The sequence below is a fragment of the Erinaceus europaeus genome, chromosome 7 (genome assembly GCF_950295315.1).
Source record: "Erinaceus europaeus chromosome 7, mEriEur2.1, whole genome shotgun sequence".
Classification (NCBI taxonomy): domain Eukaryota; kingdom Metazoa; phylum Chordata; class Mammalia; order Eulipotyphla; family Erinaceidae; genus Erinaceus; species Erinaceus europaeus.
The window spans coordinates 46,379,301-46,402,699 of NC_080168.1; the positions used below are offsets into that span (position 1 = coordinate 46,379,301).

The window sequence follows — 23,399 nt, forward strand, 5'->3', positions numbered from 1 at the left end:
GAGAAAATTGAACAGAGAGGATAGTGGTGGAAGTAAGAAATTGGACTGAAGGGACAACTAAAGTAACGACCTAAAGGGAGAAAACATTCCATCCAAAAGCAACAATACACATACTTCTGAATTACTAGAACTCTTTAAGATTAAATATACTGTTTAACAACCACTGGATCAAGGTGGGGTGTGTCAGGTGTAATAACTAGAAAAAAGTTTCCGAAGGTAGGAGATAGTGCACTAGGTAAGCCTGCAGCAATGTCTCCTACCCTTAATTCAGCTAGGACCAGTAGGATTCATACAGGTAAAGACGTATGTATATATCGGCAGACTGGTCTAGGGAAAGAAAAAAAAAGATTCCTAGCAGAACAGAAACACCAAGTAGAACTTGGACTGTGTTTGATATGTTGCATCACATTTTGAGGTCAGCATTACTAACTTCAGAAAACCAAGGTGGAGGGCAGGTAGCATAATGGTTATTCAAGCAGACTCATGCCTGAGGCTCAGAGTCCCAGGTTCAATCCTCCATACCACCATAAGCCAGAGCTGAATAGTGCTCTGGTTAAAAAAATGACACTTCAAGGGCCAATATCCCTGCTTGACACACATGTTACCCAGGTGTAAGGACCTGGGTTCAAGGTGTCACCTGTTAGAAGGAAGCTTCACAAGTGATTGTCCTATTGAAAGAACTGACACCAGGAACTGGATTTTCCGACACCAAGCCCAATAAACCCACAAGTTGAATCTACAGGTCCTTAAGTGCACTTGAGTACTGTAGGTTACATGGGTTCTCATTACTGTGCATACAAACACACTAGACTCAATGTCTGAAGCATTGAACAAATTAACTGCTATCATCTCACAGAACAGACGCTGAAAATATAAACCTTAAAAAATGGGTAGAGTGGCCTCCAGGAACAGTGGATTTGTTGCAGGCACTGAGCCCCAGCGATAACCCTGGAGGCAAAAAAACCCAACTTTATAAACCTATAAAAACAGCTGAAATTGTGATGCAGTGGATAGTATTAACTCAAACTTCATTTTAAGACACGTTTGAGAGTCCCATGTGGTATCTGGGGGCCTGAACCATGTACATTAAGGGGAAGTCCTGCCAGCTGAGCTATGTCGTTGTCTCCTTAAATGCCTTGTAGTGATAACACTAAAGTCATTCCTAATCTCGCTTGACACCACCATTTATTGCCTCTAACAACTTAAGTCAACCCATCAAATTAAAATTGCATAGACAAATCTTAGGAAAAGTTTACATATTAAAGTGAATTAAAGAAATTCCAAATTGGGTAGTAAGTAGCACAGTGAGTTAAGCATACATGGCACAAAATGCAAGGACCAGCCTAAGGATGCTGGTTTGAGCCCCCGACTCCACCTGCAGGTGAGTCACTTCACAAGCAGTGAAGCAGGTGTCTATCTCTTTCTTCCTGTCGCCCCTCTTAATTTCTCTCTGTCATATCCAACAACATGGCCTGCAGGAGCAGTGAATTCATGGTGCAGGCACTGAGGCCCAGCGATAACCCTGGAGGCAAAATTTCCAAATTCATGAGGTGTGCAAAAGTGTTTTATATAAAAACTGAATTGACAGCACTTATCACAAGACATCATGGATGATGACCTAACCTATGCTTCAGCCACGGTTACAATTCTGTCTTCTATCCTCTCATATGTGGGATCCTCACTGCCTTGAAAACCAGCCAGGACAAAGAATCCAATTCCATGAAGAGTTCTAAACAGACAACAGAAACCCCTCAAACTTATATGGGCAAGGTGACTGAGTCGTCTGCAAGGACAAGTGGCTGCTTCTCTGGCAGAAAAGCTACCTGCCACATAGGAAAGGCTGTAACCACCAGCTCCAAAACCATATTCCTCCCCCCCAGAAAAGTTAAACTTCCAGAAGAACTGAGGCCCCAGAGTTCTCCTGTAATTTAATTGTGAATCAAAGTCATGACTAGAGGACGTTTGTTGGTAACACAGGGGCTTCACTACTCCACACTTTGTAGAAAAAGACAGTGAAAGAGGGGAAGACACCATAGCACCAACATAGCACAGTGTTTCAATACACTGAGGCTTGAACCTGGCTGGGTTGCATGCATTGCAAAGCAGGCATACTGTCCAGGTAAGCTATTTCATCAGGGAAGGTGTGGTTTGAATTTTAGCTCTACAAGAATCTGGGGGAAAGTCTTTTAACTTGCTAGACTACAGAACTACAAACGGACTAACACTCACTGCCTTGAAAACCAGACAGGACAGACAACTGAAGACCCAAATCCATGAGTTCTTTCCCACAACCCTCCTTTCTGTATGTAATTCCTGGTATTATACAGATATATTGGACAGATGGTTTTTTTTATCTTCACTGTGAGAAACAGACACTGCATCCTAGAAGATAGCACAGTGGTGTCCCAAGTATGAGACCAATGATCAACAATCATATGTGCCAGTGATGCTTCACTTAAATTTCATGTTTGAGTAAAAATGAATTTTAGGTTGGAGAATAGCTCACCAGGTAGGGGTCAGTGCCTTGCCATGGGTGGCTCAGGTTTAAATCCAGTCTACATGGAGTGTCTCCATTTGGGTCTCAGGTACAATCTCTGGTATCACATGTGCTAGAGTAATGCTCTGGTTCTCCCCTGCCTTTCAATCAATACTGGGAGTTGGGTGGTACCCACACATGGTAGAGCACAGTATCTTATGGCTACCGAAATTGTCACCAATGCCAGTAGAGTCTTCTTTTCTAATTATGACAAGACAGACTTTACCCTCACTTCAATTTCAAAAGCATCAATCCTATTATCCATTTTTAGTTGGTCACAAAATAGATTTTCTTTTTTTTTTTTTTTTTTATAAAGATTTTTGCAGCTATGAACTCTTTTTTTTTTTTTTTTTTTTTTAAGATTTTATTTATTTATTTATGAGAAAGGTAGGGGAGAGAGAGAAAGAACCAGACATCACTCTGGTACATGTGTTGCCAGGGACCGAACTCAGGACCTCATGCTTGAGAGTCTAGTGCCTTAGCCACTGCGCCACCTCCTGGACCACCACAAAATAGATTTTCATCACATACACAAATGGTCATGGTTTCAGCTGCCAAAGTCATTAAAATACAGAGTACAGACAGTGGTGCAGAGTGCATGTTATATGCAAGGACTCAGGATCAAACCCCCAGGTCCCTACCTGTAGGGGAGAAGTTTCATGGTCGATGGAGCAGTGCTATGGATATCTTCTTCATTCTCTACCACCACTATCCCTCTAAATTTCTTTTTTAACTTTATTATCTGAGACAGCCAGAAATTGGGATGGAGATGAGAGAGACTGCAGCCTTGCTTCACTTGCGAAGCTTTCCCCCTGCAGGTGGGGGCCAGGGGCTTGAACCTAGGTCCTTGAGCACTGACTGTGTGTTTAAACACTGTTTAACCAGGTGTGCTACCACCTGGCCCCTCAATTCTTAACCTTAAAAGAAATCCTGGGGGCCGGTGGTAGCGCAGCAGGTTAAATGCACAGGTGCAAAGCTCAAGGACTGGCATAAGGATCCTGGTTTGAGCCCCTGGCTCCCCATCTGCAGGGTGTCTTATCCCCCCCCCCTTCCCCTCCTCTCTCCATTTCTCTCTGTTCTACCCAACAACTACCACAACAAGGGCAACAAAAACAGGAAAAATGGCCTCCAGGAACAGTGGATTCGTAGTGCAGGCACAGAGCCCCAGCAATAACCCTGGAGACAAAAAAAGAAATGCTAAAAGAAGTAAAATGTAGAATCCTTTTGCAATGAGACAGCAGTTTATCATTTACATTCACTAGCTGACAATTTGCAAGTATTACAACTCCGCTATCAGGAGTTGAGCAGTAGCACAGAGGGTTAAGCGCACGTGGCGTGAAGCACAAGGACCAACATAAAGATCCCGGTTCGAGCCCCTGACTCCCCACCTGCATGGAGGTCACTTCACAGGCGGTGAAGCAGGTCTGCAGGTGTTTGTCTCTCCCCCTCTGTCTTCCCCTCCTTTCTCCATTTCTTTCTATTCTATCCAACAACAATAGAAAACAAGAAAAGGGAAAAAATAACCGCTATCAACAACAGGAAATATAAAATGACAATAGCTGAAGGACACTGAGTCTCAAACCAGTTTCAACTGTCACACATTCAATTACATCGTAATAAAATTATCCAAAAGTCAGCAAACTTTCATATATACTGACCTTGCAAATAGCTTAGCTGCTTTGTCCATTCTGCTGCTTCCACGTGGAGTGACGCTGCTGGCCAACAGGAGACCCAAAGTAAGTGTGCACAGGAATGGTTTCCTCAGCAATCGGTTCGTGGGCAGTGTTGAAGACACATTTCAAACATGAGGTACCACTTTTGATCCCCAGCAGTGCATACACTGATTAGTGAAAGGACACCAACTAACAATGCTTTAAACAATTTAGAAGAGAAGTGTTTTTACCCTATACAAATAACCTTACTTTCAGCGAGCCTATCACTTCTCACAGAAAGCTAGTAGGTCTTACAGGTTTTCATCCACAAATGTGGAAAGAAGCAAACAGATTAAAGAGGACTCAGAAGAATAGAGTAAAAAGTAGCATCAGAAACACCTGACCCTGCAGGCGCAGGTCTGCAGGTGCAGGTGCCTGTCTTTCCCTCTATCCCCATCCTCTCAATTTCTCTGCCCTACCCAATAATTAAAAGGGGGGTGGGGGGACAGGGCAGTAGCGCAGTGAGCTAAGTGCACATGTCATAATGGCGTGGACCAGCATAAGGATCCTAGTTCAAGTCCCCGGATCCCTACCTTCAGGGAGGTTGCTTCACGAGTGGTCAAGCAGGTCTGCAGTATCTGTCTTTCTCTCCCTGTCTCCCCTCCTCTCTCGATTTCTCTCTGTCCTATCCAGCAACAACAGCAGCAGTAACAACAACAAGGGCAACAAAATGAAAAAACAGCCTCCAGGCCCCAGTGATAATCCTGGCAGAAAAGTAAAAGGGAAATTTGGTCTATTTATTTTCCCTTTTGTTGCCCTTGTTTTATTGTTGTAGTTATTGTTGTTACTGATGACATTGGATTTAGATAGGACAGAAATGGAGAGAGGAGGGGAAGACAATAAAGGGGGAGAGAGAGAGAGAGATACCTGCAGACTTGCTTCATTGCCTGTAAAGCGACTCCCCTGCAGGTGGGTAGCGGGGGGCTCAAACCAGGATCCTTACGCTGGTCTTTGCGCCACCTGCACTTAAGCCGCTGTGCTACCAGCTGGCCCCCTATACACATTACTTTTACAACCTAACCCTACAAAGGAGTAAAGAAAATGAAGTTTCATGGCTTACCAACTTTCAAGATTCTTACCAACTTCTCTCACAATGGACTGGTGGAGAACAAGATGCTCTGGGGGAGAAAGCTGCTCTCTGTTGGTGTCAGGAACAAGAGTCACCGATCCATGATCAGGACACCCTGTGGATGGAGAATCTCGAGACAAAATCAGGTTTAGCTCATATTTTGCTCTTATGTAAAAGCTAATTACTAAAATGTAACCATCAAGAAACATCTACCTTTCCTTAACAAGAGCTGATATTTCTCTTTTGAAAACACTTAATCCAGTGAACAGTGGCTCAGCACAGCAACAGATGACATTATTTATAGCAGCAGAGAAGGGTCAGAGTCCAATTTTGTCAAAGAGCAGTTACTAGTTTATTCACCTTGAGAAAAATGACTTCGAATGTGCTAAGTCTTAAGAGGTTAAAAATAAGACAATTGCAGGGTAGATAGCGTAATGGTTATGCAAACATGCCTGAGGCTTCGTCAAGTTCCAGGTTAAATCCCCACCACCACCATAAGCCAGAACTGAGTAGTGCTCTGGTAAAAAAATAAAAATAAAAAACAAAAGCAACAAAAGGGAAAATGAATAAAATATTTTAAACTAAAAATATGAGACAATTGATAAGTAAGCAGTAACTGCCATATTCTTGCTTAAACCGTATCTTTAGACTTGCTCTGTTACTATTTGCTGTTTTATTTATTTTTGGGGGGGGGTGGTCAGGGTAGTGCAGTTAGGCTTAACCATCTTAGGCAACATTTGACCCAGTATTGCAAAATGACGATATTTAACATTACAGAAGCTATGAAGATGAAAGAATATAACCTATAGTTCTAACACCAGAAATATCCTGAGAATGGAATGGGGTGGCCTGCCACCAGTATAAGTTTGGCAAAAAGTTTAGTTTGGAGATGCCCTAATCCCACCAGTACTGTCCAAGAGAAAGTTTCTCCAGCTGGTGCCAGCATCCTCCCCCTCTCCTCTCTCAGTGTAGACCTACCACACTTCTACAGGGAGGCAGCAGAGCAAAGCTACCCTCTAGGGAGAAGCCAGCTGAGAGCTGGAAACAGGAAGCGAAGGTTGTCCAAGTATGTTAGCTAAAAATCTACAAGAGCAACAACAGAAAATGTTTTCACTACTTTTAACCTTAGAAAAACTCAAGCTGTGATTTTTCTCAAATTCATTCATGTCATTCTCCCATAAAAGAAGATATGGTGAATAATCCTGTTTTTAAAAAAGTTTATTTTAATCCTTCCTAGAGGAATACAGAGTTGAATGAAATACATTCATTCCATAAATATATTAGCAGCAAAATCTTCCCACCAGAGTCCTCTCTACCCCAGCCCAGATGTTGTGCCTTAGAGCATGTTCCATCAATGTCACTTCAGGATGTATTGGGTTCTTGCTGAAAAGCAAAATACACACTAGAGAAGTAGATGAAAGACTTGGTAGAGAGATGAATTAACTAAGCCAGGGGCCTGAAAACACCGTGTTGACCAGCAACTTTTCTAAACCTTCCAAATCTGGCACCCACCAAGCTTCATGCACACCTGGCTGAGTTCCTTCACCACAGGCCACTGGGAAGGTCTAAGCTTACAAATGCACAATCTTCGTGAGTTACTTCTCATGCTGAGCTGGCAACATTTCAATGGTGTCCTGATAATTTTCACAGAATAAGCCAGAAAATTAATTTCCTTTCCTTCCATCCATGAGCCAAACTACTACTTCCCAGTTGAGTCCACTGTGCTTATCAGAAGACAATCCCATACACATTTCACACTCTACACCTGCAGATTTTTTTTCTAGGGACTCGAAGCTTTATTTGAGAAAGACCTGTTTAAACTACAAAGATCTATAAGGACCAATAACTGAGTAACTTATCCTGCTTCCTGTAAAAGCTAGTTTCTCAGTGATTGAGATGTCTCTCCTGCTTTTAGCCTAGTTTCTTTTCTCTTTGTTTTTTAAACCTGCTATTCTAGATAGCCATTTTAAGAAGCAAAGTATACTCTCAAGATGGCAGGAAAGGCTAGAACAGGTGGTGCTTAATCCTGCTAGCTGCAAATAATACTGTCTACATGGGTGTACTCAAGTTCTGGGTTAAGAATAAGTGACACTAATCTGCAAGAAACAGAGCACCAAAACCATTAACAGCAACCAGGATTATAACTATACAGCAGAGACCAAGTTTAGAATGCTGCCAAGGCATAGGACAGAGGGGGGAAAAATGAATATATCTGATTTGTTTTGGGAGAGGGTAGCTTCAATTCAAGAATAAACATTATCACCCAGATTATCATGTAAATTAGGGGTTGGGAATTTATGGTCCTTGGACACACATAAAGGTTCTTGAAATCACTTGATCTGGCCCTACAAGACAATCAGAGATTTTTTTATTATTGGATAGAGATAAAGAGAAGTGAAAGGGAAGGGAGAGAAACAGACACCTGCAGCTCTTGTAAAGCTTTCCCCATGCAGGTGGGGACCACGGGCTTGAGCCTGGGTCCTTGTGCACTGTAGTGTGTGAGCTTAGCTAGGGCAGCTGCCACCTGGCCCCTCAGAGCTTTCTTCACAGCAACATTGTTTAAATTGGTAATTTTGTATGGCTCTTGAATCATGGTTCATTCATATGGTCCTTGGCAAGAAAAGAGGTTCCCAGCCCAATTTACATCAAAACTTGAAAGCTGACACTTCCTTCCCCACATACTGCTCTAAAATAGGACACATGCTCTTTCTCCCATCTGTTTTAAAATTATGTTCATTATGATACTCGTTGATTAAGTGCTTTATCATCCATTCCCATTCATCTCTTTTTAATTGTTGGCTACAAAGAAACTTAAAAACGGTTTATATAAAAACCACAGCCATGGATAACTAGCTGTGTATTCTTTTTTTTTTTTTTTTGCTTTTTCAATTCCATCTAAAATAGCTCACTTTTTCTTTTACGTATGGACAGACAGAGATTCTTCAGCTGAATACACAGCACTGTTAATCCGACAGTCTTCTGTCCCCACAGAGTCTGTTATCTCTTCCTCCTCTGAGTCATCTTCCTCCTCTTGTGCTGATGAACTGGAGGTGGGCCCTTTACAGGTTTTCAAGTGACGAGTGAGATGGTATTTGGTTAAATAAGCCTTTGTGCATTTTTCACAGACATAATCCCGTTTTCCTTCATGTGAATTGAGATGTTTCTTTAAGTGACTAGTTCTCAAGAACAGCTTATCACACTTGGGACACTTGATCTGGCGTTCTCTAAGAGAAACACAAGATAACACATTTGGTTTGGCATTACAAATGACAACTGAGGCACACTTACTCTTCACAACCTCATGCCTCCTCTCTCAATTTCTGTCCTCTCCAATAAAATGGGAAAAAAAAAAAAAAAAAAGGCAGCTAGAAGCAGTGGATTTGTAGTGCCAGCACCAAGCAAGACCCAGTAATTAACCTGGAGATAAGTATGTTCAAAAAAAAAAGTATATCTTCTGAATTTCGTTCACTAAATATGTGTTTTAAATTCATGTAAGTTTCATGTAAGTCATTGCAAGTATCGTTAAGTTTGTGCACTTCCATAGATGTAGACTACTCACAATCTTATACATGAAGCCTGATTTTTTCTACAGCTAGTGGGTATTGGTGGTTTCCAGTTTGTTTTTTTAATTATCACAGGCAATACTGCTGTCAGCATTTTTATACTTGTACACTGTTTTGTACGAACACAGATTTCTTGAGGGCACACACGTAAAGACAGTACAGTTGGGTCAAGCACATGTATCCTCATCTTCACTAGACAATGCCTAAGAATACTTTTCCAGTATGGCTGGACCAATATGCACATCCAACAACAGCTATGTCAAAGTTTCTCTTGCCCTCCCTACACTTTCACTGATAATCTAAAGACTAGAATTTGAAAATTTCTGCCAGCTGGGCAATACATAATGATATCTATGTTGTTACCACAAAAATTACAGAACTCAAAATGTTGACACTGTCAAGGTTGAATAACCCTGATTTAGACAACTTAAAATATAAAAGAACGTTTTGAAAGCAGTAAGGTTAAAAGCCTTGAAAGGGCATGAGGGCAGATTGCTGAAGCTTAGTTTCTTGACCATTCTACCACTATTTTTCCTGATATGTGTATTTATTTATTATTGGATAGACAGACAGAAATTGAGAAGAGGGGGAAGCCAGGGAAGGAAAGAGACAGAGACACCTGCAGCTCTGCTTCACCACTTATGAAGCTTTCCCCCTGAGGTGGGGACCTGGGGACTGAACCTGGGTCCTTGGCACACTGTAATGTGAGTGCTTAAGCAGGCATGCCACCATCTGGCCCCCACCTCTACCACCTTCTCCTAATCAATGGCATTGATGGGTTCTGTGACACTGCAGCATGGGGTTTAAATTGTAGTGGATGAGTTACATACACACACACAACAGTATGAAAAATGATGGGAGTGACATCAAAAATATTTTTTAATATTTTGTGTTTTTTTAAATTATCTTTATTTACTTATTTGATCTACACAGCCAGAAATCGAGAGGGAAAAGGGAGACAGGAAGAGAGGGAGAGCCAACAAGAGGGCTGGGCAGTAGCACAGCAGGTTAAACACACATGGCGCAAAGCACAAGGACCAGTGTTAGGATCTTGGTTCGAGCCCCCAGTTCCCCATCTGTGGGGGCGGGGGGGGGTATTTCACAAGCGGTGAAGCAGGTGTCTATCTTTCTCTCCTGTCTTCCCCTCATCTCTGTCTTATCCAACAACACCAAAAGGTGTAACAAAAACAAGGGCAACAACAAGAGCAACAAAAATAGGTAAATATGGCCTCCCAGAGCAGTGGATTTGTAGTGCAAACACCGAGCACCAGCAATAACTATGAAGGCAAATAAGAAAAAAATAAAAAAGAGAGGGAGAGCAAACAGAGATATCTGCAGTCCTGCTTCATCCCTCGCAAAGCTTTCCCCCAGGGGGAGCAGGGGCCCGAATCTGGACCCTTGAGCATTGTAACGTGCACTCAATTAAGTGTGCCACCACCTGCACCCTAAAAAAAATTTTTTTTTTGCCTCCAGGGTTATTGTGGGGGCTCAGTGCATGCACTATGAATCCACTGCTCCTAGAGGCTATTTTTTCCTTTTTGCTGCCCTTGTTTATTTGTTGTTATTATTGTTGTTGTTGTTATTGCTGTCATTGTTGTTGGACAGGACAGAGAGAAATCAAGAGATGGGGAAGAGAGGAAGAGAAAAAGATACACACCTGCAGACCTGCTTCACCACCTGTGAAGCGACCCCCCTGCAAATGAGGAGCCGGGGCTGGAACCAGGATGCTTATGCCAGTCCTTGCATCATGTATGCTTAATCCATTGCGCTGCCACCTGGCCCCCCTCAAAAATACTTTTAAGTAATAAATTTCACAATATTCCTATTCTTAAAAACCATTTTCAACTTTAGCAAAACAATGAAAATACTTACAGCAACTACATATCTGAAAATACAGCAAATTTTATGTAATTTTTACCACAACACATACACACAAGCAAACAAAATAGTGCTGACAAATGGGGGGGGGGGTCCTTCAGTTGTTACTTGGAAGAAACTGAAGTTGGATAAAAGGCTCTTAATGACTTTGCTACTAACTCTCCACCACTCTCACATGCACATTTTCTGATTTACTATAAAAAGATAGTGCCAGAGTGGGCAGGCAGTGGCACACTTGGTGAGCACACACGTTAGCATGTGCTAGGGTTTGAGCCCCCACTCCCCAACAGCAAGGGGGAAGCTTCACAAGTAGTGAAGCAAGTCTATCTTCTCTTTCCCTGTCTCCCTCATCCCTCTCAATTTCTTTCTGTCCTATCAGAACAGAAAGCGGGAGTAGGGGGTGTCATTCCCTCTAGAACACTATTTCTATCCCATATCCTTTTTTTTGCTTCCCTAAATAATTCCAATTTATTTTAATACTCATGTACGTCATCGTATTTCAAGAATTAACTCAAAAAACTCTCAGTCCAATCCCATGCTGGGTCAGGTGACTTTCTGCGGTCTTTCAGGACCCACTACTCTAACAACTACAACAAAGTATAATATATTTACAGCGTGATTCTCTTATTAGGTTCTGGGCTCTATAAAATAGTTATCTCTAAACTATTTCTACCACTTAGAAAATGCTGGGCATAAAAAAAAGGCAGTTAAGTTTGTTTGTTTATTACATTAATAAGATGTTTTTAAAATACAAAAGTAAATACAGAGAACAGAAATGACAAACAGAGGTTAGGGAGGAAGCTCAACAATAGAGCACAGGCCTCACATGGGAGGCCCTGGGTCCCATCTCTGGCATCACAAAATGGCAGAGCAGGGCTCTATGCTCGAAAACACTCTTCCTTCTTGAGGGTGGGAGAGAGGGAGGGAAAGCAAGCAAGCTAAGAAATGGACCAGCCCCTCCATCCCCAAGTAAAGCCAAAAAGCTAAGGTTTCCAACCTCTGCTTAGCTAAGAGTATATTGGAGCAGAGTGTGAGAGCATCAGGTAGGAGACATATCACGAGTCAGCACTTGTAAACCATTAAGTTGGCCAGTGGGGCTGCAGCCGCACAACAGCTCCCCACCCGAGGAAACATCTGGCTCTGGGGGAACTTACTGTGTGTGGATGAGCACATGTTGCTTGAGGTCCTGCCTCCGCATAAACAACTTGTCACAGTAGTCACACTTGAGATTCTTCTCACCCGTGTGGATAATCATGTGGGACTCTAGGTGAGCCTTCTGGGTAAAAGACTTGTCGCACAACGTGCATCTGTAATTCTTCTGACCTGCACGTTAACCCAAATTACTTGTGAATATTTATCACTGTGCATAAAACAGTTACTAGCACTGTCATGATGATAAGAAGGAAGTATAGGTCTGTGGCAGGGCAAGAATCAAACAACTTCCCGACAACTGGAACTTCATTTTCTAGGACTGTCTACCTAGCAGCACCTAGAGCCACTGCATTATATCCTACAACTACAGATGGTGATGTTTATAAATATGACTTTCTCTTAGAGGTGTTTACCTAATATCCTTTCAGTGTTTATATTTAAATTTTATGGGGGTTTGCATATTTAATATGAAAGGGGGGGGTCAAGGAAATAGTATAGTGGCTATATAACAGACTTTTTCCACCGGAGGATGAGACTGTTTCCAAGTTCAGTCCCCTGCACCACAAGCCCCTGACCTCACTAGTAGTGAAGCTTCATAAGCAGTGCCTCAGCTGTCTCATCTGCCTCTCACCTTCCAGCAGTCCCCCTTGCTCCCCTCAAGAAAAAAGCTATTTGGGATATTGGAGCCATGAAGGCATGAAGTCCTATGGCCAGAAACAAACAAAATGATCTGTTTTTATAAAAAATAATTTACTTTCAAACTGAGAGATGACTCAGACAAGTAAATGAAACTTCATCAGTTATCCTGCAGAATGCATAAAAGTGCTAAAAGAATTGGTCTGGGAGGTGGTGCAGTGGATAAAGCATTGGGTCCTCAACCAAGAGGTGCTGAGTTTGGTCCCCATCAGTACATGTACCAGTGTGATGGCTGGTTCTTTCTCTCCTATCTCTCATGAATAAATAAATAAATAAAATAATTGATCTGGGAGTCAGGCGGTAGCACAACGGGTTAAGCGCAGGTGGTACAAAGTGCAAGGACCAGTGTAAGGATCCCAGTTCGAGCCCCAGCTCCCCACCTGCAGAGGAGTCACTTCACGGGTGGTGAAACAGGTCTGCAGGTGTCTATCTTTCCCTCCCCCTGTCTTCCCCTCCTCTCTCCATTTCTCTCTGTCCTATCCAATGACATCAATAACAACAACAATAACTACTAAAGCAACAAAGGCAACAAAAGGGAATAAATAAATAACCTAATAAAAAAAATTGGTCTGTGTAGCTCAGGGTAGTGAAGTGCATAGAACACACCTAAAGTCTGAGGACTAGGACTTTAGTTCCACCTTGCTGTTGAATATGCCAGTTCTGTTAGCAATCTGATTTTTAAAAAATATTTATTTATTCCCTTTTGTTGCCCTAGTTGTCTTCTTGTTGTAGTTATTATAATTTCTGTTATATTATTATTATTATTATTATTATTATTTTGCCTTCAGGAATCCTCAGTGCCTGCACCACAAATCCACTGCTCCTAGAGACTATTTTTTCCTTTTTTTTGTTGTTGCCCGTGTTGTTTTATCATTGTTTTGGTTATTATTGTTGTTGTTATTGTTGTTGGATATGACAGAGAAAAATCGAGAGAGATGGGGAAGGCAGAGGGGGGAAAGAAAGATAGATACCCGCAGACCTGCTTCACCACCTGTGAAGTGACTCCTCTGCAGGTGGGGAACCGGGGGCTCAAACTGGGATCCTTACAAAGGTCCTTGTGCTTTGTGCCACGTGCACTTAACCCGCTGTGCTACCACCTGACTCCCCAGTATTTTGTATTTATTTTCATAAGAATTGGTTCTGGCGTGCTGGAAAGATAACACAGCATAATGGTTATGCAAAAAGACTCCTGTCTTAGGCACCATAGGTCCCAGGTTTCATTGCCAGCACCACCATAAACCAGAGCTGGTAAGATATGATATATGAAATGATATATGATATAATTTTATCTGCAATGGGTATAAAAAAATGGAAGCCCAAAAAACAATTCGGGGCAGTATCCACTGAACAAAAGTCAAAAGAGAAAAATAGGCTCTGGTTAATGACCAGGGTAAGAATTCTAATGAGAACTCAGGGCATAACTATAGAAATCTCTTTAATGGAGGTCAGGCGGTAGTGCAGTGGGTTAAGCACACATGGTGCGAAGCACAAGGACCAGCATTCAAGCCCCCAGCTCCCCACCTGCAGGGAGGGGGGTTGCCTCTGTGCAGTAAAGCAGGTCTTTAGGTATGTCTATCTTTCTCTCCCTGTCTCCCCTCCTCTCTCGATTTCTGCCTTATCCAACAATGACAACAATAATGACAACAAGGGCAACAAAATGGAAAAAATGGCCTCCAGGAGTAGTGGATTCATAGTGCAGGCACTGAGCCCCAGCAATAGACCTGCAGGCAAAAAGAAAAAAAGAAGAAAAAAAGAAAGCCCTTTGCTTTAATAAATACTAGGAAGGGAAGTCATCTCACCAAGATTGCCAACCAGTGACATCCTGCCGAAAGCTAACCTGGATTCACTCTAGAATGCTCTATCTCCACTCTGCCTTCAAGACTATTTTGCTGCAAAGCCTTTACTCACAGTTTCTAACTGCTGTACAATTCCATTTTAATAGTCCAATACAACTTACCTGTATGTATTTTAAGGTGAGTCCTCAAGTTGCTGGGATCACTAAAAGCCTTGCTGCAGAAATCACACTTGTGGGGCTTCATACCCATGTGACCCATGAAGTGAACATGAAGTTTGGAAGGCGAGATAAAGGCCTGGGGACACATAGAGCACTTCCACTTCCTTTCTTTGCTGTGATTGGACCCATGGCTGCTGCTGTGGCCCTGGCTAGGAAGATGGTTGTGGATATGGCTGGTCAGGTGAGCTTTGAATTCTGTATAGGAACTGCATTCCTTGCCACAGTTACAGAGGTGTACATCTGGGTGTTCAGGAACACCTTAAAAAGAAGTCACTCAATGTTATCCTTAAACTGAGAAATTTTCTATTGCTAGTAATTGCTGCTTACAGTTCTCCCTCTTACCAAAATGCCCAGCTTACCAACTGCCTATAACACTCAATGCTCTGTTTCCAGGATCTGAAATAGTGTGTCAGAGGCTGGATAGTTAGTTATCTCATATGTCAGGTCCCTGCACTGTCACACAATGTTGGAGCCCCAGTGCCACAGGGGAGGTGCTATGGCAATGGAGAAAGCTTCAGTGCTATGTTATTTTTCCCTTTCTGTATGTCTCTCTATATTTACCTTAATAATAATAATAATAATAATAATAATAATAAATAATGATATAGCCCAGAGTAGTGAAATTACCCAGGTGTAAGGCTCCAGTTTCACCAAAAAAAAATATGTAATAATGAAGAGCCCAAAAGATACCACAGTGGATAAAACACTGGACTCTCAAGCATGAAGTCCAAAGCTGGAATGGATTAGATGCCCAGTGGAAGGTCTAATTCACTCTTTCTCTCAACAAATGATTTTCCATGTCCGAGAACCTGGGCTCAAATGAACAGACCCAACCTCTAGTGAGGAAGTTTCACAAGTGGTGAAGCAATATTGCACATCTCTTTCCTGACATTTTTGTTTGTTTACATATTTATTTTGAACCAGAGCACTGTTCAGCTCTGGTTTATGATAGTGCTGAGGATTGAACATGGGACATCTGAGCCTCAGGAACGAGTCTTTTGCATAACCATTATGCTATCTCCCCAGTCCTCAATCCTACCTCCACCCCCAATTTCTCTATCTCTATCTACAAAACAACAAAAACAAGGGGAGTCGGGCGGTAGCACAGCGGATTAAGCGCATGTGGCGCAAAGTGCAAGGACCGCGTAAGGATCCTGGTTTGAGCCCTGGCTAACCACCTGCAGGGGAGTCGCTTCATAGGCGGTGAAGCAGGTCTGCAGGTGTCTATCTTTCTCTTCCCCTCCTCTCTCCATTTCTCTCTTATCTAACAATGACATCAATAACAATAATAACTACAATAATAAAAAGACAACAAGGGCAACAAAAGCGAAAATTAATTACTTAATTAATTAATTAAAAACAAGCTAACACAGGAGCAGTGGATTCATCATCTGCGCACTGAATCCTAGTGGTAATCCTGGTGGCAAATAAGATAGCATAACAGTTATGTAAAAGGACTTTCATTTCTGAATCTGTAAAGTCCCATGCTCAAGCCCCCACACTACCATAAGTCACAGCTAAGTAGTGTTCTAGTAAATTATGAGTAGAACAATATAATGTCATAAGAAGCACTTGGTAAATAACAGATTACAAAGCATGTTTTCCAAGTAAAAACTTATTATCTTGCTGTACGTACAAACTCAAACATCATACTGATAATAAATGCAAAAAAAACTTATGAAAGTTCATTTTAGTTCAAAGAGCTTTGCTATCCTTTATTAACTCCCAAAACTCAAATAATAGACTCAAGAACTTCCAAGTCCTAACATATTTCACATCATATATATGTTTGGTTGGTTGCAAACAATAACCTTGGGTGGCCTGGGAAATGGCATAATGTCTAAAAAGCATGAGTGGACCTTAAGAGCCATGAGGCACCGAGCTCCATTAACTATACCAGGGAGGTTCCTGATATTCCTGTTCTTTCTCTCCCTCCCTCCTATCACAGGGAGAGCAAGAGCAGACAAACAGGAAACATTAAGCTTGGACAAGATTATAGCCTGAGAGCACATGTATGAACACAACATGGGAGCACCCACAGAAGGGGGGGAAGCTCCAGTGCTGTGATGCCTCCCTGTGTGTGTATCTAAAGTCCTGTGTATGTGTGAGGCCCCAGCACCTCAAAAGTAAGTAAATAAATACCTACCTGTAAGGACTTTATGAACCTTAACAGTATGAATACATAGAAATCTATCCTGCTTTGACGCATACAAAAGTATGTGATTCAGGGCCAGGTGGTGATGCACCTGACTGAGTGCATGTGTTATAATGCGCAAGAACCTGGGTTCGAGCCCCCAGTCTCTACCTGTAAGGGGAAAGCTTTGCAAGTGGTGAAAGTGTTGCAGGTGTCTCTGTCTCTCCCTATCTCCTCCTCCCCTCTGGATTTCTTGCCATCTCTATCCAATAATTAAAAAAAGAAAAGTCTCAAGTATGTGATTCACCACTGCTGATTTGAAAATAATTAGCAAAACCCAACTCTTAGTCCTTGGTAAGCTTACTACGTCAGGTTCTAGACAAGTGGGTTTTACTAACTTACCAATCTGCTGAGCATAATCCCGGCTATAATAAAAGAGCAGTTCATTTTCAGGAGGGATATCTTGTGAGGTACAGAAATAGATTTTTCCATCATGAGGATATGCCACCAAATTCTGTTCTTCTCGGTTTCTAAGTTATTACATATAGTAGATAAGTCATGTTAGTTTGAAATATATACAAAACATATGTAAAATTTTGGATGTAACTATTTTCTGTGTCACATTTTGTAATTCCCTATTCTACTTAGTAGGCTGGACCTATAAAAACATAATTCTTTCTTATTTTGTCACTAGAACCTTGCTGCAGCTTCATGTCTACAAGATTTCACTACTCCCAGATAGAGGGTGAGAAACACACAGACAAGAGACACCACAGCACTATGCACTCATAACACTTCCTCTTTGCATGTGCTCCAATGTGGGTGGCTGAAGACTTGAATTTGGGTCCTGTCAAAAAAAAAAAAAAGGATGCTATCCACCAAGTGAGTCACATCCTGACACCCACAGACCCAAAATTCTTACACTAGTGTATCAGTTGACTGCAATTTATAGTCAAAAGCATCAGAGTTTAACTCTTACTAAAGGGGACCAGGTGGTGGCGCACCTGGTTGAGTGCACATGTTACAGTGCACAAGGACCCGGGTTCGAGCCCCCGGTCCCCACATGCAGAAGGAAAGCTTTGCAAGTGGTGAAGCAGGGCTGCTGGTGTCTCTCTTTCTCTCTCCCACTCTATCTCCCCTACCCTTCTCGATTTCTGACTGTCTCTATCCAATAAATAAAGATAATAAAAAAAATTAAAAAGAAAAAGAAAATGGGTTAAAAAGGGACACTTGAACAAGAACTTAACTACAGCACCCTAATGGCTTGACTAATAATATAAAGAGAACTAACCATCTACAAACTGGTGATTACACTATTATTCCTCATTACATTGGTAAAATGAATAAATTGGTCACAAAAAAGAACAGACCTCATGGTACAGGAGGTGGCATAGTGGCTAAAGCACTAGACTCTCAAGCATGAGGTCCTAAGTTAGATCCCCGGCAGCACATGTACCAGAGTGATGGCTGGTTCTTTTTTTCCTCCTATCTTTCTCATAAATAAATAAACTCTTAAAAGAAAGAAAGAAAGAAAGAAAGAAAGAAAGAAAGAAAGAAAGAAAGAAAGAAAGAAAGAAAGAAAGAACAGACTTCTATGCTTTGGTTTATAATCACCAAAAAGTGTTAGGCCTTAAAGCATGTACAGACTTTTTTTTTTTCTCTCCCAGAACACTGTTCAGCTCTGGCTTATGGTGGTGCAGAGGACTGAACCTGGAACTTTAGAACCTCAGGCTTGGCTCTTCCCTTTTTTATACAAAGCTTTTTATTGAAAATCATCTGAGTCAAAACTACTGTCAACAAAGACATGTCTTACCGTGCTTTCCGCACAAACATCATCCAGTTACATTCATTCTCATCAGTTGTAATGATGCAAAATTCCAGGACACCACTGTGATATATCTGTCAACAGAAGACAAATGTGTCAAACTTATAAGGAAAATAAAATGCTACAAAATTTAGGATAGCGGGGGCTGGGCAGTGCTGCACTTGATTAACACAAACCTATCACCATGTCCAAAGGTCCAGGTTTGAGCCCTACCTCCCCACCTACAGTGGGCCCTACCTCCCCACCACCACGAGTGGGTGGTGAAGCAGGTTTGTAGATGTCTCTCTCTCTCTCCTTCCCTCTCAATTTCTCTCTGTCCTGTGAAGTAAAAATAAAATAGAAAAGAAAATGAAAAATGGCCACCAGGAACCATGGATTCCTAGTGAAAAGCACTGAGTCCTAGCAATAACCCTGGAGGCAAAAATAAAAAATTAAGATAGCAATGAATTACTTTGCAGCTAATTTACATTACAGAAGGTATCAGCTTTCCTAGCTGAAGTTAAAATATGGTTGTCACCTTTTGACACGTTTGTCACTTCACTAATCTTACTTCCAACAATATAAAAGATCTTCCGAGATTTACATTAGTGCTCAATGTACAGAATTAGAGTACTCTTAACTTATCCACACTATCTTGACTTGAAAAAATAAAATGCCAAGCTATTTTATTTCCTTAAGTATTAAGGTTATTAAATTACTTGGAAATAAGAGAATATCTCTTCTCATTTTTCCAGTGGACCCAGCATTCTTCAACATTACATTGTGACTACCAAAATTAAGTTCTCAATGCCAATGGAGTCTACCTTTCCAATTATCCAAGACTCACTTCACCTTCACTTCAATCTCAAAAGCATAAATCCCATTCTATCGACTAGGAACCCACATAAACATGTAGCAATAGCTGTTTATTTCAAAGCCTTGGATTTCTTGCCCAAAATAATTAAAATGCAGAATCACTGGGCTATCTAACAAAATGGAGACTAAGAAAAGCTTATCATCTCTATCCAATAGCTAAAGAATTGCAGATGTTGAAACATCTATCAACAAAAGGAAATACTTTGTGTGGTCCGGGAGGTGGTGCAGTGATAAAGCTTTGGACTCTCAAGCATGAGGTCCCGAGTTTGATCCCCGGCAGTACCTACGTGCCAGAGTGATATCTGGTTCTTTCTCTCTCCTCCTGTCTTTCTCATAAATAAATAAAATAAAATAATCTTTTACAAGTTCAGTCCTTGGCAGCACATGTACCAGAGTGATGTCTAGTTCTTTCTCTCTCTCCTGCCTATCATTCTCATTAATAAATAAAATTTTTTTTTTAAAAAATTCTTTTTAAAAAATTAAGTTATGACAAACTTAATCAATGGTACTGTGTGAATCTCAATCATTTTTTGTCACCAGGATTATTGCTAAGCCTTAGTACCTATATGGTGAAGTCACTATTTCCAGAGGCCCCCCCCATAGGACAAATAGAAATTAAGTGGGGTTAAGCGCCGGTGGCGCAAAGCACAAGAACCAGCGTAAGGATCCCGGTTCGAGCCCCTGGCTCCCCACCTGCAGGGGAGTAGCTTCACGAGTAGTGAAGCAAGTCTGCAGGTGTCTCTTTCTCTCCCCCTATTCCCCTCCTCTCTCCATTTCTCTCTGTCCTATCCAACAATGACAACATCAATAACAACAGTAACTACAACAATAAAACAACAAGGGCAACAAAAGAGAAGAAATAAATACTTAAAAAAAAATTAAGCGGGGAGGGAGAGACATATAGGGAGAGAGACAGACACCTGTTTTACCATCCTCACCTGTCCCCCACCTCACACAGGTGGGAACTGGGGCTTAAGCCTGGGTCCTTGAGTCTGTAATCTGTATGCTCAGCCAGGTGTGCCGCTGCACTGATTAGCCCAATTTCAACTGTTACATCACTTTTAATTACATCATAATAAAATTATCTAAGTCACAGAAAATGTTTCATAAATACTGACCTTCCAAATATGGTTAACTGTCTTGTCTGTCCATTCTGCCACCTCCATGGAGTGACTCTGCTGGCCAACAAGAGGCCCAAAGCAAGTGCGCACAGGAATGGTTTCCTCAGTCCATACACCTATAAGTGGAAGGACACCAACTAGCAATCAATGCTTTAAACACCAAACAATTTAGAAAGGAAGTGTTTATCCTACACAAATAACCTTACTTTCAGCAAGCCTAGGAAATATTGATATTCTAGCACTTCTCACGGAAAGCTAGTAGGTCTTATGGGTTTTTCACCCATAATGTGGAAAATGAAACAAACAGATTAAACAGGACTCAGAAGAAATATGAACAGTAGGGAGTCAGGAGGTAGCGCAGTAGGTTAAGCGCACATGGCGCACAGCGCAAGGACCGGTGTAAGGATCCTGGTTTGAGCCTCCAGCTCCCCACCTGCAGGGGAGTCGCTTCACAGGTGGTGAAGCAGGTCTGCAGGTGTCTGTCTTTCTCTCCCCGTCTTCCCTTCCTCTCTCCATTTCCCTCTGTCCTATCCAACAATGACATTAACAACAATAATAACTACAACAGCAAAACAAGGGCAACAAAAGGAAATAAGTATAAAAAACAAATAAATCATATATATATATATATATATATATATATATATATATAGAGAGAGAGAGAGAGAGAGAGAGAGAGAGAAGTAGCAGCAGAAATATCTGAAGGGTTGGTTGGACAGCCATCATTACAGCTGTGGAAAATATTTTCATGCCTGAGGCACCAAAAATCCCAATTTGAACCCTACCCCCCCCACCCCACCCTATGGCCTTGTGCATGATTTTGTTTTTATTGTCTTATGTACATACAGAATTTTTAAAAAGATTTTATTTATTCATGAGGAAGACAGGGAAAGGGGGGGAGGAGGGAGAGAGAGAACCAGACATCACATCACTCTGTTACATGTGCTGCCAGGGATTGAACTCAAGACCTCATGCTTCAGAGTTCAATGCTTTATCTACTGAACCACCTCCTAGACCACTACATACAGAATTCTTAAAGTTGTTATATCCTATATTGATATGAGAAAAGTTATGTAGACACACTTTATAATTTTAACCAGCATTTTAATAATACTTGCACGTACTGTAATACGTAATTTCATTTTATTTTATTTTCCCTTTTGTTGCCCCTGTTGTTTTTATTGTTGTTGTAGTTATTATTGTTGTTATTGATGTCATCACTGTTAGACAGGACAGAAATAGAGAGAGGAGGGGAAGACAGAGAGGGGGAGAGAAAGATACCTGCAGACCCACTTCACCGCCCATGAGGAGTGAAATTACGGGGAGACGGGGGCTCAAACCGGGATCCTCATGCTGGTCCCTGCGCTTCGCGCCATGTGCGCTTAACCGGCCGCACTACCGCCCGACTCCCCGTAATTTCACTTTTTTTTTAAATTTCTTATTTATCCCTTCCCTTTTGTTGCCCTTATTTTATTGTTGTAGTTGTTGTCATTGATGTCGTTGGATAGAATAGAAAGAGAGTAGGGGGAGACAGAAAGTGGGAGAGAAAGACAGACACCTGCAGACTTGCTTCACCGCTTGGAAGCAACTCCCCTGCAGGTGGGGAACCAGGGGCTTGAACTGTGATCCTTACACCAGTCCTTGGGCTTTGCACCACGTGAGCTTAACCCACTGCGCTACCACCCAACTCCCAATAAATTTCACTTTTAACACACACACACACATACACACACACAGCAATACTCTAGAACAAAAAATTAAATTCATATAAATTAAACCGGAACCTGCAGATTAGGAGGTGGCACAGCAGGTAGAGCATGAAGTCCCAAGTTTGGTCCCACATGACAGTGATGCTCAGGTTCTCCCTAACATAATTATTGTTTTAAGTGAAAAGAATCCTCACCTTAAAATGCAGGTCCAGGGGGCTGGGTAGTGGCACACTTGGTTGAGTGTACACTTTACAATGCGAAAGGACCCGGGTTCAAGTCCCCAGTCCCCACCTGCAGAGGGAAAGCTTCACAAGTGGTGAAGCAGGGCTGCTGCAGGTGTCTCTCTCTCCCTCTTAATATCCCTCTTCCTTTCAATTTCTGGCTGTCTCTATCCAATAAATAAATAAAGATAATTTAAAAAAAAAAAGAAATTAAAAAAGGAACTTTACAAAAAAATTAATGAATAAAAAAAAAAAAAGCCGGTCCAGGTGACAGCACACCCAGTAGAGCTCACATATTACAGTGTGCAAGGGCCAGGACTCATGTCCCTGATCTCCACCTGCAGCAGGGAAAACTTCACAGGCAGTGAAGCAATGCTGCAGGTGTCTCTCTTTCCCTATCTCTCCCTTCCCATTCAATTTGTTTTTATAAAAAATAAATTAAAAAAAAAAAAGCCAACCAGGAAGTGTAGATTCATTGTGTAGGCACCAATCCCCAGGGTTAAGACTGGTGGCAAAAAAAAAAACCAAAAAACCAAAAACCTAAACCTAAACCTAGCTTTATATGAGGAAGCACCCCATGTCCCTCCAAATAGTCTGACACAGATACATAAAGGACAAAACATTGATGTACTGTACCAAACTACAAGACCTCGGGGGGTCTGTGGGGGGGGTTCAGGTCTCAGAACATGATGACAGAACCTTAGTTTAGAGGGAGTTGAATTGTTATGTGGAAAACTGAGAAATGTTACACACATACAAAATACTATATTTTATATTTTACTATTGACTATAAACCATCAAACCCAATGAAGAAAAAAATACAATTCTACTGTAAAAATATAAAATTACTACAAAATAAATCAAACAAAATTTTTTTTTTTTGGCCTCCAGGGTTATTGCTGGGATCCACTGCT

The 23,399-nt window shown here is 41.6% G+C and overlaps 1 protein-coding gene across 4 annotated transcripts in view; it reads right to left on the reverse strand.

Moving 5' to 3' along the window:
• Positions 1-6,009: 6,009 nt before the first annotated feature.
• The window catches only part of PRDM4 (PR/SET domain 4), a 54,168-nt gene continuing 36,778 nt past the window's right edge, over positions 6,010-23,399 (reverse strand). For all 4 annotated transcript variants that reach the window (XM_060194356.1, XM_007540044.3, XM_060194355.1 and 1 more), the window contains 6 exons: positions 20,553-20,671; positions 18,568-18,653; positions 17,157-17,284; positions 14,564-14,878; positions 11,913-12,081; positions 6,010-8,541 (listed from right to left, as the gene is read on the reverse strand). In XM_060194356.1, coding sequence (XP_060050339.1) covers positions 8,235-8,541; positions 11,913-12,081; positions 14,564-14,878; positions 17,157-17,284; positions 18,568-18,653; positions 20,553-20,671 — 1,124 coding nt within the window. In that variant the 3' untranslated portion in view covers positions 6,010-8,234. The remainder of the gene's footprint in view (positions 8,542-11,912; positions 12,082-14,563; positions 14,879-17,156; positions 17,285-18,567; positions 18,654-20,552; positions 20,672-23,399) is intronic.